This window comes from Lampetra fluviatilis, chromosome 48, assembly GCF_964198595.1.
Source record: "Lampetra fluviatilis chromosome 48, kcLamFluv1.1, whole genome shotgun sequence".
NCBI lineage: Eukaryota > Metazoa > Chordata > Hyperoartia > Petromyzontiformes > Petromyzontidae > Lampetra > Lampetra fluviatilis.
The window spans coordinates 8444414-8459675 of NC_136322.1; the positions used below are offsets into that span (position 1 = coordinate 8444414).

The 15262-nt window shown below is 52.6% G+C and overlaps 1 protein-coding gene across 1 annotated transcript in view; it reads right to left on the reverse strand.

Annotated features, from left to right (window-relative positions):
- Nucleotides 1–15262, reverse strand: part of LOC144948245 (receptor-type tyrosine-protein phosphatase beta-like) — a 111708-nt gene that overhangs the window by 3292 nt on the left and 93154 nt on the right. Inside the window, exons 17-26 of the mRNA XM_078877669.1 lie at nucleotides 14685–14794; nucleotides 13316–13421; nucleotides 11690–11719; nucleotides 10172–10228; nucleotides 8539–8620; nucleotides 5948–6038; nucleotides 5158–5225; nucleotides 4155–4289; nucleotides 2065–2187; nucleotides 640–809 (exon numbers count right to left, since the gene is read on the reverse strand). Of these exons, the coding sequence (XP_078733795.1) occupies nucleotides 640–809; nucleotides 2065–2187; nucleotides 4155–4289; nucleotides 5158–5225; nucleotides 5948–6038; nucleotides 8539–8620; nucleotides 10172–10228; nucleotides 11690–11719; nucleotides 13316–13421; nucleotides 14685–14794 (972 nt within the window). The remainder of the gene's footprint in view (nucleotides 1–639; nucleotides 810–2064; nucleotides 2188–4154; nucleotides 4290–5157; nucleotides 5226–5947; nucleotides 6039–8538; nucleotides 8621–10171; nucleotides 10229–11689; nucleotides 11720–13315; nucleotides 13422–14684; nucleotides 14795–15262) is intronic.

Below are 15262 nucleotides of genomic sequence, written 5' to 3' on the forward strand. Positions count from 1 at the left end.
ACGGAAACGTCGTGAGAATTATTTTATTGTTTGATTTTTATTATTTTATTATTTCCCTTCTACGTGACTTTACCGAAAGAACCAAGAAGACTTTGCAGGAATGTTGGGGGCAAGTGCTGTTGTAATATGGTACCTTTCTTGCCAGTATCAAAATATGAGAGTAGCTCTTACCATTACCGACCATAATAAAACAGGAGTTGTGTTAAGATGTTTAAACAGCAAACAGAAAAATGTTGCAAGGAATCATTTATGCATTAACCACATGTACTTGTGGTGAACATGCAAACAAAAAACATGGTTCTGTACTCTTTGGCTCTTTCGGTAAAGTCACGTAGGTGAAAAAAGAAAAAAAAGAAAAATAGAAATAACTAAATTAAATCACGACGTTTCGGAAGTAGCACAAGCTTCCGTCATCAGGTGGGACAACCACAGTAAGAAATACAATTACTGTAGTGGGCAAAGAGAGCTGTTTGTGACAAGCAACTGTGCCACTGCTGCCACCGTGTCACCGTGCCAACGCTGCCACCACCACCACCCTGCGACCATGCCAACGTTGCCACCGCTGCCACCGCTGCCACCACCGGAACCCTGCGACCGTGCCACTACCGCCACCACAGCCGTGACCGCTCGCGACGTTACCTGCAGTGCACGAGCGTGAGGCTGTTCTGGGGCGACTTGTTGGCGTGCGAGCGCACGACCTCCAGGAACTTGAGCACAGATTGCGGTTCGCGGGGCACGCCGTGGTCGCGCCACGCCGTGAAGTGGAACTGCCGGATGTCGCGCACCTCCTCCATCGTCTCCGCGTCTTTCTGCGCGGCGGGGAAAGGGAGCGGGCGCGGTCGCGCAACAGGTCACGGCAGAGGTCGCAACCGGGTACCCGATACCCGTACCCTACCCGATACCCGGCTACCCGTACCCGGCCGGGTACGGGTACCCGTTTGCGACCCTGGTGCGGCCGGGTACGGGTAGGCCGTGAGTCACTTGGTGAGTAACTGTTTGTCACTCATTTCCCAACGTCTTGTCTCTTCTCACAATTCAAGTTCCTAGAATCAACCCACCCGCGCCTGCAACATGGCTTCATCCCAGAGGTTGCAATCGGGTACCCGATACCCGTCCCCTACCCGTACCCGGCCGTACCCTACCCGTACCCGGCCGGGTACGGGTAGGGTACGGGTACAGCCGGGTACAGGTACCCGTTTGCGACCCTGGTGCGGCCGGGTACGGGTAAGGAATCAAAACCCGTTTGCGACCTCTGGGTCACGGCCGGGGCGTTAGGTCTCTCGCGCGCGACGTGACTGGGACCACCGCCTTCTATTAGCGCGGGTGGCTACGGGCGATGCAAACGAAGTTCAGCGTGCATACGTATTAATTATGGGTGTGTGTACCCCAGTGCGTGCGTGTGAGGAGCGGTGGTGCAGCAGTTGTGCAGCGGTTAGCGCTGTGCTGCGCTACTAACCTGGCGACCCGGGTTCGATTCCTGCTCACGGCCAACATCAGCGACGATTATCTGAACCGTTCCTGAGGCCTCTCCCCGAGGTCGACTCAGCCTCAAATGAATACCTGGTGCAGTGCGTAAAAAAGTCGCTACTAGGGAGACAAAGGCGGCCGGGCGTGGTGCTGGCAACCCACCCCCTCGTGTGCCATTCTGGCCTCCATAGGTGCTCGCTACCAGCACTTACCCCAACAGTCTGTTAAGGCTACATTGGGGATCTTTGTCTTTGTGTACGTGTGTACCCCAATCTTGATTTGAAGCTTTCGTGACTGCACGAATCTATACTTTTTGGTTCTTTCGGTAAAGTCACGTCGTTTCAATCGCAACACAAGCAATTGTCATCAGGTGGGACAACCGCAACAGTTTTTCCTTGCAGTTTTTCCTTGCTGTGGTTGTCCCACCTGATGACGATTGCTTGTGTTGCGATCGAAACGTCGTAATCTCTTATTTTTCTACCTACGTGACTTTACCCGAAAGAACCAAAGAGTATGCGTGCACCCCAGTCGCGTGTGTACCCCGGTGTGTGTGTGTGTGCGCGTGTCGCTGACTGCGTGTGCGATTGCACCGCGCACCGTGTAGATCTGGAGGTTGCGTATTGTCCAGTCGTCCAAAACGGTCTCGGACACCTTCCGCAGCACCAGGTCACCCTGGAAATGGGGCTCCATGTCGTCCTGCCAGTACTTGGCGCATTTCTCCTGCCGTGTGGAATGTGGGGGTTGGGGGTAGGCAGGGGGGGAGAGATGGGCGGAGCAAAGATAATTTAACGTCACGGTCACAGTTGTATTTTAGCGTCAATGGTGACTTTGTGAGTATATGGGTCTCCGCGTGAGGCTGTGGGTCTCCGCGTGAGTCTGTGGGTCTCGTTGTGAGTATATGGATCTCTGTTTGTCTATGGTTCTCCGTGTGAGTCTGTGGGTCTCCGTGTGAGTCTATGGGTCTCCGCGTGAGGCTGTGGGTCTCCATGTGAGTCTACGGGTCTCTGTGTGAGTCTCGGGGTCTCTGTGTGAGTCTACGGGTCTCCCTGTGAGTCTACGGGTCTCCCTGTGAATCTACGGGTCTCGTGTGAGTCTATGGATCTCCGTGTGAGTCTATGGATCTCTGTGTGAGTCTATTGATCTCCGTGTGAGTCTATGGGTCTCCATGTGAGTCACTGGTGACCAGGCTGAGACCCTCAACACACTACGCATGAGAAACCAATTTAATCACCAATCAGTCTATGTAGGTCTATGGGTCTCTCCGTATGTCTATGGGGCCCTATCGAAGTCTGTGGGTCACTACGCATGTCTATGGGTCTCCACGTATGTCTATGGGGCCCTATCCAAGTCCGTGGGTCACTAAGCATGTCTATGGGTCTCCACGTATGTCTATGGGGCCCTATCGAAGTCTTTGGGTCACTACGCATGTCTATGGGTCTCCACGTATGTCTATGGGGCCCTATCCAAGTCCGTGGGTCACTAAGCATGTCTATGGGTCTCCACGTATGTCTATGGGGCCCTATCGAAGTCTGTGGGTCACTACGCATGTCTATGGGTCTCCACGTATGTCTATGGGGCCCTATCCAAGTCCGTGGGTCACTAAGCATGTCTATGGGTCTCCACGTATGTCTATGGGGCCCTATCCAAGTCCGTGGGTCACTACGCATGTCTATGGGTCTCTGTGCAGGTCTGTGAACCTACATCTCTCCGCGCGAGTCACTGGTGACACGGCTGAGACTCTGGCTCACCACGCGAGAGAAACCCTTTATTGATCACGAGCTCCCTGAAACCCTGAGATTCTCGGCTGTTGGCGGTCCGTTCGCCTGTGACCTCTGACCCCGCCCAGGCGAGCCTAAACAGGTGCTCGCAAACAGTAGCAGCCGCCCCCACCCCCCTCCCCTGCGGCATCATCGAGCAACCTCCTCTCAGCTGCAGGGCGACACCGACGGCTGCTGTGCGGCGACAATGTTCGGGGGACGCGCTCAAAGCGCGCGGCTCCGATTGCGGGCGCCGCGCGCCCGTGGTTCTTTAAATGACGGCGGTGCGGGGGGGGTGAGGGCGGGCCGGTCAAGACCTCTACACCCGTGCGGACGGCGTTCTGCGTTTCGCGTTCTAATGAGCGTGGCGGCGACGACGCGCCGATTGTGTTTCGCGCGGGTCGTGGTTTTGCGACGTGACGGTGTGGTCGATGTGACTTTGTATCGTAATTGGCTCCAGTGCTTTGGCAATCAAGGTGATTTAGAAAGTCAAAAGGTCTCTCTCGCTCTCTCACACTCTCTATTTTGCTCACTCTCTCTCTCTTGTTCGCTGTCTCTCTCTTGCTTACTCTCTCTCTCTCTCTCGCTCTCTCTCTTTTCTTTTCTTTTACGATCAGTGGAAACAAGAATATGCTCGGTGTAGTCGGCACTTTGCTTCGTTCATCATTTCGTAATTAATTTTTTTACTTTGCTTTATGTAAACCCCCACCTCTCGCTCACTCTCTCGCTCACTCTCTCTCACACTCTCTCGCTCTCTCTCACTCTCTCTCACGCTCTCGTGCTCACTCTCTCTATCGTGCTCTCTTGCTCACTTGCTCACTCTCTCTATCTTGCTTACTCTCTCTCTCACTCTCTCTCTGTTGATCTCTCTCGCACTCTCTCTCTCTCTTGCACGCTCTCTCTCTCACTCTCTCTCGCTCGCTCTCTCACCCGTCCTCCTTCCATGACGCCGGTGAGCATGACGATGGTGTACACGTTCTGCTCCCACACCATTTGCCAGAGGTCGGCCACCGTGTCCTCTTTGGGGCCCTGCGTGGCGATGTACTCGCGCGTGCGGCTGTAGCCCTGAGCAGAGGATGATCATCGTCATCATGGTCATCGTCATCATCAGTGCTGTCATCATCATTGTCATCATCATGGTCATAATCATCATCATGGTCATCGTCATCATGGTTATGGTCATCGTCATGGTTATAGTCATTGTCATCATGGTCATCATGGTCATCATCATCATGGTCATCGTCATCATCATGATCATCATCATCATTGTCATCATCATGATCATCATCATGGTCATCGTCATCATGGTTATGGTCATCGTCATGGTTATAGTCATTGTCATCATGGTCATCATCATCATGGTCATCGTCATCATCATAGTCATCATCAGTACTGTCATTGTCATCGTCATCATGGGCATCGTCGTCATCATTGTCACGAGTATTGTTGCCATCACTATTGTTATTGTCATCACTATTGTTATTGTCATCACTATTGTTATTGTCATCACTATTGTCATTGACCATCATCATCATCATCAATGACAAATGTCTTTAAGAGGCAGAAAAATAACATGATCAACATCCTATCATCCTCATCACCATCGACGTTATCATCATCGTCACCACCATCATCATCAAACCATCAGTGTCACTTCAGGAAGAACTGCAGCAGCATCATTAAAGCGCCATAACCTCATAACCACCAATACCAGCATCACCAGTACCAGCAGCCTGTAGGTCTCCGTGAAGGTCTGTTGGGTCTTTGTATGAGTCTATGGCGCCCTACACTAATAATAGAGCACTGCCGGTGATGATGATGATGATTGATGATGATGATGATGATGAATCCATTTCCATCGCATTCCAGTGAAGTTTGTAGCCTCCTCAACCCGGTAGGCGTTGAGTGGACACCGGTCAGACTGCTGACTCACGGAGATGAAGCTTGCGTTGATGTAGTTGGACCCCCCACTCTTGTTGAGTGGAACGAGGTTGTGATCGTCTGGGGGAGGGAGGGGAGGGAGGGATGTTTAACATACATAGATACAAATGACCAGAGGTGTGGACTCGAGTCATGTGACTTGGACTCGAGTCAGACTCGAGTCATGAATTTGATGACTTGCGACTCGACTTGGACTTGCATAACAATGACTTTGTCCCACCTCTGAGATGTGGACTCGAGTCATGTGACTTGGACTCGAGTCAGACTCGAGTCATGAATTTGATGACTTGCGACTCGACTTGGACTTGCATAACAATGACTTTGTCCCACCTCTGCAAATGACTAAGGTGTCTCTATTAGTCTCTGTGGGTTTCCGTGGGTCTCTATGGTTCTATATGAGCCTCTGGAACTCTGTGGGCCTCGTCCTTTCCGATATTAAGAAGCCGCTGGGAGCTATGCACCTTTAAATCATCTCGATTTAAAACTGTTCTTTCGCACCGTACGTAGCCAACCAAACTAACACGCACAAGAAGCAGTCGCAACGAGAATGAGCTTGTCAACCCTGGACGATGATTCCAAAGTGCGCCGTAAATAGCTCACCAGTGGCTTCCCATCGTAGGACGTAGGCCTTACCCCTTGGCATGTCGACACCTTTACCCTTTTACCCGGTAAAAAGGGTAATTTACCTTACCTTGCCGAGGCCTAATCGGACGCCAAGAGCGTTCGAGAGCCGCGCGATGGCGACGCGGTGAGCGGACGTGGAGTGCGCAAGGAAGACTCACACGGCAAGATGTTGGCGTAGCGGTTCTTGGGAGTGTTCTGCGGCAATCGGGCCATGTCCTTCGACTGATTTTTTCCCTTCTCCTTCAGGTGCTGTGGGAGACGTGCATTGTGCTTTTGTTATCGTTCACTCGTTCATTCGTTCATTCATTTCTAAGTCCGCTTGTCCCGCTGAGGGTCACGGCGGCAGCGTGTTAAGTAGTGGCGCTCCACACCTTCCTTTACCCGGCGACAGACTATACAGCAGCAGGCGTCAGGGTCGAGATCGAACCCCCAACCTCCCGCATACCAGGCGAGGTATTTAACATCTCCGAGCCACCGTGATGATGATGAGAGAGAGAGAGAGAGAGAGATGCAAACTCCAAATGTACAGGAGCAGGCGTCAAGGTCAAGATCAAATCCACGATCTCCTGCATACCAGGCGAGGTATTTAACATCTCCGAGCCACAGTGATGATGATGAGAGAGAGACACAAACACCAAATATACAGCAGCAGGCGTCAGGGTCGGGATCGAACCCCCACCTCCCGCATACCAGGCGAGGTATTTAACATCTCCTAGCCACCATGATGATGATGAGAGACGCAAACTCCAAATATACAGCAGCAGGCGTCAGGGTCGGGATCGAACCCCCAACCTCCCGCATACCAGGCGAGGTAGTTAACATCTCCTAGCCACCGCGGCGCCCCTTATTCTGCTCTTTCATGAAGCCAGGAGAGCCTCGTCGGAGTCTCGAGACTATTTTTAGGAGGCTCCTGCCAAGCGTTTGCAGTCCCAGGGGGCGATGCCGCTGCTGCTGCGTGCACTCCACCAATGCGCCAAGTCGTGGTCGATGAACAACTTTAAATGTTTTTACACTATGAGACCTCCTTTACCAGTGGCAAAATATTGTAGTAAGTTTTTACCCTTTCAACTGTTATAAAAACTGACACCTTTATACAAGGCATCATGTTTACAATAACCACAACACAAGCAGTCAAAATGCAAACAAAAAGAAACAACTCTGATAATGATAATGATACGCACTGTCCTTGAAGTTGATTGGTCCACACCCGAGACAGCTTTTCTTAGAGCCTAGTCTCCATTGGTGTTGGGCCAGATGACGCCAAAAGGCGTACAACTCTAAACAGCGCAATATCAGAGTATTATCATTATCAGAGTTGTTTCTTTTTGTTTGCATTTTGACTGCTTGTGTTGTGGTTATTGCAAACATGATGCCTTGTATAAAGGTGTCAGTTTTTGTACCAGTTTAAAGGGTAAAAACCTACTACTAACTTTAAATGCGTTTCATCATTTGGGCAAGGGTGAGCAAAAGGATTTGGGAAGAGCGGCGACAATGGGAGGGGGATTCCAAAGCGGAGCGGCGGGAGCTAAGAAGCAGAGAGACGCAAATGTCGTAACCTGCGGTGTGTTGAGAGTGGCTGGGTTAGTGAGTGTGTAGCTGAGTGTGTTGTTGTGACCTGCGGTGTGGTGGGTGGCTGAGCGGGTGAGTAAGTGGCTGAGCGGGTGAGTGTTGTTGTGACCTGCAGTGTGGTGAGTGGCTGAGCGGGTGAGTTGTTGTGACCTGTAGTGTGGTGAGTGGCTGAGCGGGTGAGTGTGTGTGTTGTTGTGACCTGCAGTGTGGTGAGTGGCTGAGCGGGTGAGTGTGTGTGTTGTTGTGACCTGCAGTGTGGTGAGTGGCTGAGCGGGTGAGTGTGTGTGTTGTTGTGACCTGCAGTGTGGTGAGTAGCTGAGCGGGTGAGTTGTTGTGACCTGCAGTATGGTGAATGGCTGAGTGGGTGAGTGTGTGTTGTTGTGACCTGCAGTGTGGTGAGTGGCTGAGCGGGTGAGTGTGTGTCTTGTTGTGACCTGCAGTGTGGTGAGTGGCTAAGTGGTTGAGTGTGTGTGTTGTTGTGACCTGCAGTTTGGTGACTGGCTGAGCGGGTGAGTGTGTGTGTTGTTGTGACCTGCAGTGTGGTGAGTGGCTGAGCGGGTGAGTGTGTGTGTTGTTGTGACCTGCAGTGTGGTGAGTGGCTGAACGGGTGAGTGTGTGTGTTGTTGTGACCTGCAGTGTGGTGAGTGGCTAAGTGGTTGAGTGTGTGTGTTGTTGTGACCTGCAGTGTGGTGAGTGGCTGAGCGGGTGAGTGTGTATGTTGTTGTGACCTGCAGTGTGGTGAGTGGCTGAGCGGGTGAGTGTGTATGTTGTTGTGACCTGCAGTGTGGTGAGTGGCTGAGTGTGTGTGTTGCTGTGACCTGCAGTGTGGTGAGTGGCTGAGCGGGTGAGTGTGTGTCTTGTTGTGACCTGCAGTGTGGTGAGTGGCTGAGCGGGTGAGTGAGTTGTTGTGACCTGCAGTTTGGTGAGTGGCTGAGCGGGTGAGTGTGTGTGTTGCTGTGTCCTGCAGTGTGGTGAGTGGCTGAGCGGGTGAGTGTGTGTGTTGTTGTGACCTGCAGTGTGGTGAGTGGCTGAGCGGGTGAGTGTGTGTTGTTGTGACCTGCAGTGTGGTGAGCGGCCGAGCGGGTGAGTGTGTGTGTTGTTGTGACCTGCAGTGTGGCGGCTGAACACAATGTGTACGGCCGTATCTGCGGTTCCTCTGCTCGCGTAACGAACTACCCACCTCGAATTCCAAGGAGTATAAGTAGTTGGAATCTTGGCTCAGCTGCTTCACGTGAATCTCGAACTGAGTGGCGAACACAGGGCTGTGAAAAAAGACAAAGATCACTACTCCACACTCTCTTGCGGAGCCCTTAATACACCATCGGAGGAGCAAGTGCCATTCGTGAGCACCTCACCTCTGAACTACTTGGGACTCAGCGTAAGGAAGATCATGACCAACACTCACTCACTCTCACTCAGTCATCCACTCACCCATTCTCTCAACCGCACACCCATCAACTCACTCACTCACCCAATCACCCAACCACTCATTCACTCTCTCACCCACTCACTCGCACTCACACACTCTCTATTCACCCATCAACTAACTGACACATGCTCTCACTCACTCACCCATGCACTCACTCACCCAATCACCCATCCACTCACTCATCCACTCACTCACACACCCACTCACTCGCACTCACCCACTCTCTCACTCACCCATCAACTCACTCCCTGACACATCCTCAAACTCACCCTTCCACTCACCCAATCGCCCATCCACTCACTCACACACTCGCTCACAACACCCAATCACTCACTCACCTCTAACTCACCCTTCCACTCACTCACCCAATCACCCAACCACTCACTCACCCACTCACTCACAACACCCAAGCACTCACTCACATAGTCTCTCACCCACCCACCGAGACTAATAAACTCTATTTGTTTTTACCAGGTAAGACCCACTGAGCTACATAGCTCTTTTTCAGAAGCGACCTGGCCACACGTCATGACAGCTTTAACAAAATGGCCGATATCATCATCACCATCGTCACGTGGACATTTGCAGCAGCAGCAGCAGCCAAATGCTCTGATACGCGCAGAGACGTCGATTCTGAATGTGGAGGGGAAAAACCGGAGGACCCCGAGACGAAATCCGCGCTCCGCGTAGAACCGGGGGAGGGCTCGCACTTTGGCGACGTCTGAGCTTGTTGCGTTCATTATTTTAATTCTTGGAACGCAATCGAGCGTCGCAATGCCAAAAAGCTCGAAGGCAGAATCCGTCGAGCAAAACAGATGCAGCCTTTGCCGATCGCTGCGTCTCCACGCTGCCAGCGCGGCCGCAGCCAATCTCTGCCCCGTACAGCAGCCACCGCTTTTACAGTGGATTGTGCGGCGCGCTAGAGAATTGCGTCTTTTGTTCCCCCCCTTCCTTTCGCCTTTCATTCATTTTACTTGCTTACATTCGTGCCCGTGTGGTGTGCGCGCGCGTGCGTTTGGCAGGCTGCGTCGCGGTTAGCGCTGCGCTACGACCCCGGCGACCCGAGCTCGATTCCCGCTCGCGGCCAACACCGCCGACGATCATCGGAACCGGTCCTGGGCCTCCCCTCTAGGTCGACTCAGCCTCAAGTCAGTACCCAGTGTGATGTGTAGTAAATATCGCAGCTGGCAGAGACAAAGGAGGCCGGGCGAGCGCGTTGCCAGCCACCCACCAACCCCCTCGCGTGCCACAGCGCTGGCCTTCGTAGGTGCTGCCACTCGCGACGAACAGCGCTTGCCCCAACGGTCCCGTTAAGGCTACTCCGGGGGGAAGGGGGGGGTATTATTTGTCTTTGTGCCTTGTGGCAAGGCTGTGGAGGTCTCACCTGGGTTTAAAGGGCGCCGGTTGGTGTCTGCTGTTCCGCAATGACGATATTCCATTCCTGCGACGATACAAGGCAGAGGGGGAAGCGGAGGGGGAGGCAGCGGAGGCAGTGGCGGTGGTGGCGGCGTTACACTCGGGTAGAAGGAAATTCGGTGGTAGCCGCGGCAAACGCACGGGGGGGGGAGTAGGTGGGGTAGGCTTTTAGACAAGCACGAGTGAAACAAAGAGGCTACGTTCTGCAAGCATGCACGCGCGACGAAATTCAATGCAATGGTTGGGAACGGGTGGTGGGGTGGGCACAATTGCAGAGCGCATTTGGAATCTATCAATATATGTACGTGCAGAAGCGAAAGAGAGCAGTCCCCTGGTTAACGGTGGCATCGCAATATATCCGTCTAAACCCATACGGTCTTACCCCGTATTCTTGTACGAGGGAAATTGAGTTTTCAGGTCCATACGGCATTTTTGCCGTTTCAATACGGGCAAAAGAATTTGTGTCTACTTGTTTCTGTTTCTCCCTTGTAATGATGGGACTTTGTAGGATGAACGTTGAGATTTATAAGGGGCACGGGTTGACCAATAATTGTTATAATGTGGAACACTCGCCGTTGTTATAACACGGAATGCCCAACGTTGTTATAATGCAGAATGATTCACCATCGTTACAACGCGGAACGCTTCATCGTTGTTACAACGTGGAATGCTTCACCATTGTTACAACGTGGAACGCTTCACCATTGTTACAACGTGGAACGCTTCACCATTGTTACAACGTGGAATGCTTCACCATTGTTACAACGTGGAACGCTTCACCATTGTTACAACGTGGAACGCTTCACCATTGTTACAACGTGGAATGCTTCACCATTGTTACAACGTGGAATGCTTCACCATTGTTACAACGCGGAACGCTTCACCATTGTTACAACGTGGAATGCTTCACCATTGTTACAACTTGGAATGCTTCACCATTGTTACAACGTGGAACGCTTCACCATTGTTACAACGTGGAACACTTCACCATTGTTACAACGTGAAATGCTTCACCATTGTTACAACGTGAAATGCTTCACCATTGTTACAACGTGGAACGCTTCACCATTGTTACAACGCAGAATGCTTCACCGTCATTACGATGCGGAACGCTCACTGAAATTTCCTAATGGATTTGCGTTGTGATTTGACGCCACTCGCCCAATCGCGATGACTATCATGGGGAAAGATATACAAAGATCAGAAAAATAAAAAATACGTTAAATTATTTTTTTTTAAAGAATACAAATTAAAAAAAGCGTAATGATGAATCTAGACTCGAGGAATCCGATGAGCTGTAAAGCTTTTTCCAACAGACACCCAGTAGAGGGGCACGGGGGTCACAATGTGACAACTGCAAACAATACGGGTACCCGTTTGCGACCCTGGTGCGGCTGGGTACGGGTATGGGTAAGGAATCAAAACCCGTTTGCGACCTCTGTGCTGCGGTGGCAGGCGGGGGGTGGGGGGCGGGGACACCATTTACCTGATTGATCCCTTCGGCTTGATGAACGGCCTGTGAAGAGAAAGAGACGAAGACCCCGCGCCAACATTAGCGTCTCCTTAATAACCGACGATGTCGCGGGCGGGGGTGAGGGGCGGGGCACAGGTGGTGGTGCGTCTGCCAGCCATCTCGGTCAGTCAACCCATGGCACGTGCTGTGTCTGTCCCGTGACCTTCTGCACCCAGCCTGACACAGCAGTCGACCCATGGCACCTGCTGTGTCTGTCCCGTGACCTCCTGCACCCAGCCTGACACAGCAGTCAACCCATGGCACCTGCTGTGTCTGTCCCGTGACCTCCTGCACCCAGCCTGGCACAGCAGTCAACCCATGGCACCTGGGTAGGTCCCGTGACCTCCTGCACTCAGCCTGGCATAGCAGTCAACCCATGGCACCTAATGGATCTGTCCCGTGACCTCCTGCACCTAGCCTGGCACAGCAGTCAACCCATGGCACCTGCAGGGTCTGTCCCGTGACTCTCCTGCACCCAGCCTGGCACAGCAGTCAGCCCACGGCACCTTCTGGGTCTGTCCCGTGACCTCCTGCACCCAGCCTGGCACAGCAGTCAGCCCATAATACCTGACCTCCTCCTGCCAGCGGCGAGTCTTTCACACGTCACGTGACGACCTCAAAGAGCACCTAGCGTGGCACAAGCGCTGCGGTGATGTTACCGCCACTTACGTTGTTGGTGTTGTGCGTGCAAGTCTGTGCATGTAAGTGTAAAATGTGTGTGTTTATGTCTTTGTGTGCATTCCCTGCATGTATCGGATAGCGCACTGCACTGTGTATCAGTCGACCAGAGTTCTAATCCCGCTCACGGCCAACGCGGCCGTCGATTACCTGAACCGGTCCTGGGCCTCCCCTAGGCCGACTCAGCCTCAAATGAGAACCCAGTGCAGTGTGTAGTGAACATCGCCTTCTTGGGTGCCGCTGCAACTCACTACCACGAACGGCACTTGTCCCCGCAGCCCGCTAAGGCCACGAGGGAGAGATCCTTGTCTTTGTGTGTGCGTGTGTGTGTGTGCATGTGTGTTGCTGGGTCATGTAGCCCGCATGCCCAGCCACCGAATGCCTAAACAGCTTTTGTTCGGTCGGATCGAGGGGACTAAACGGGCGCAGCACGGGCTGGAGAAGAGATGGAGTGATGTGGTACAGGAGGATGTAGAGCTGAGTGGTCTTGCCGATGACTGGTACCAGCGGTGTCAAGATTGGCCTCAGTGGAGGAGGCTCGTGAAGGGCGCTACTGGGCAGTTGGAGGCAGTCACCCTCCAACAACAACAGAGGGCGGAGGAGTGACGCTCACAACAATGAGCGGAGCACCGGGTGACTAAAGCACAGCAAGTTGGCACAGTAGGGGGCACAGGTGGTGCATCGGCCAGTCATCTCAGTCATCTCAGTCAGTCGACCCATGGCACCTGGGTCTGCCCCGTGACCTGCCAGCGGGCGTTCGACACTTCGCGTGGCCTCAAGGTGCACATGGCCTGGCACAAGCGTCGTGGTGACATCACCGCCACTTAGTGGCGAATGGCGGTTCTTGTTGTTATTGTGTGTCTTTGTGTGTGCGTGTGTGTGCATGTGCGTTGCGTTCTCCCCCCAACCACCCACACGTACAGCTGGTTCCGCTTCTTGTAGAGGAAGAAGCCCCCAGCGGCTAACGCCACTCCGCCCAGCAACCCTCCAATCACTCCGCCTGCCACCGCGCCGCTGTCTGTGGGGCCTATGGGAGTGGGGGGCAGTGGGGGGGGGGGGCACAGAAGGGATCGCCCAGTGTGGGAGGACAACAGCTGAGTGATAGCGTTCTTCCACTCTCTCTTGCAGAGGTTTGCAGTTCGAGCCCCGCGGCTGCCCTGGTTAATACCACGCGTGTCATGATCTTCGTCATCGTCATCATAGTCACCCACGCAGCGTCGTCAGCCGCAGACAGTGGCGATGTTTACTGCGCACCGCACCAGGGCACTCATTTTTTGCTAAAGCGACCTAGGGCAGGGCCCAGGGCCGGTTCGAATGTTCGCCACTGTTGCTGGTCGCGAGTGGGACTCGAACTCGGGTCTCTGGGGTCCGTAGCGCTGCGCCGTGTCTACGTGTGTATGTTGAACTTCTTTTACACCACACTAGGCCAACCGCGCTAATCGGAGGTGCGGAAGGAAAGTAGTAAAACTAAAAGACAACAAGAACAACAACAAGCAGTTCAAAATAAATGAGTTCGTCAATCTATATGATGATTTAAAAGTGGCTTCCTAATTTCGGAAGGAAAAAGCGTTCCAGACGGCCGCAGAAGCGAATCTGACAGCGCTGCGCGATGCAGCGACCACCATCTTTGTTTGGCGGCTGAGCCAGAAGCCGCTGCTGCGAAGATGACGACCCGTCCTCAACAAGATCAGCGAGTGATTGCCGTTCATTTGTATTCGTTCAGCAATCGGAAGCTGGCCAGAGGCCATGCTCCATGGGGTGGGTCGCAGCATCACATCTCCCGACATGTTAACTACCTCGCCTGGTATGCAGGAGGTCGTGGGTTTGATCCGGACCCTGACGCCTGCGGCCGTCTGGAACGCTCTTTCTTCCGATATTAGGAAGCCACTGAAGCCGTGCACTTTTAAATCATTGTCTAGATTGACGAACTCACTTTATTTGAACTGCTCTTTAGTGATTAGTTGGTTTTCCTTCCCCCGCACCTCCGATTAGCACATTTAGCTACGTACGGTGAGAAAGAAGTTCAACGTGCATAACTTCAGAGTTTGTGTGTTCTCTCCGTGGTCGCGAAGATTCTCCTCCGAGTCCTCCGGTTTCTGCCCTCCACATTTAGAATCGACGTCACGCGTTCAAAGTGTTTGGCTGCTGCTACGAACGTCCACACGATATTGGTGACGATAAGCCACTTCATTGAGCTATTATTTAGCAATAGCACGGTCGCTTCTGAAAAAGGGCTGCATAGCCCTCAGCGGACCTTTTCTGGTAAAAAAAATAAGTTTATAGTACTCACCGACCAAGGTGAAGATCGGCAGAGAGAAGTAAGTGCTCGCGAATAGGGCTTGTTTTCCAGCGCGGACGGAGCGTGTGCCCGGGATGTACGTGTACGCACGGAAACTGAACCTGTACCACCAGGAAGGATGGAGGGGTTTGGGAGGGGGAGGTCGCGTGAAAAGGCAGGACAGCATGGCGCCAAGGAGGGTTTCCATTGAGAAATTCCACGCCGCACGACAGAGCGTCTGATCGGCCCACGTAGCTGCACTGTCGCGTTCATATTCTGATTTCGTTACAGTGAATTAAAAAATATAAGAAGGGGCTTCAACACACCATGTCAAACCCACACGGTTTACCCCGTATTCTTGTACAGAAAAAATTGAGTTTTCAGATCCATACGGCATAGAGCCGTTTCAATATGGGCAAACACTTTTTTTTATGTGTCTGCTTTTTTGTGTTTCTCCCGTGTGATGGGACTGTGTAGGATGAACATTGAGATTTCTAAGGGGCACGGGGTGACCAACAAGGTCTGAATTGATAGTAATAAGGTAGGGTACTGATGAGGAGTTGGCAAGTATATTGTAGTGTAGTGTATAG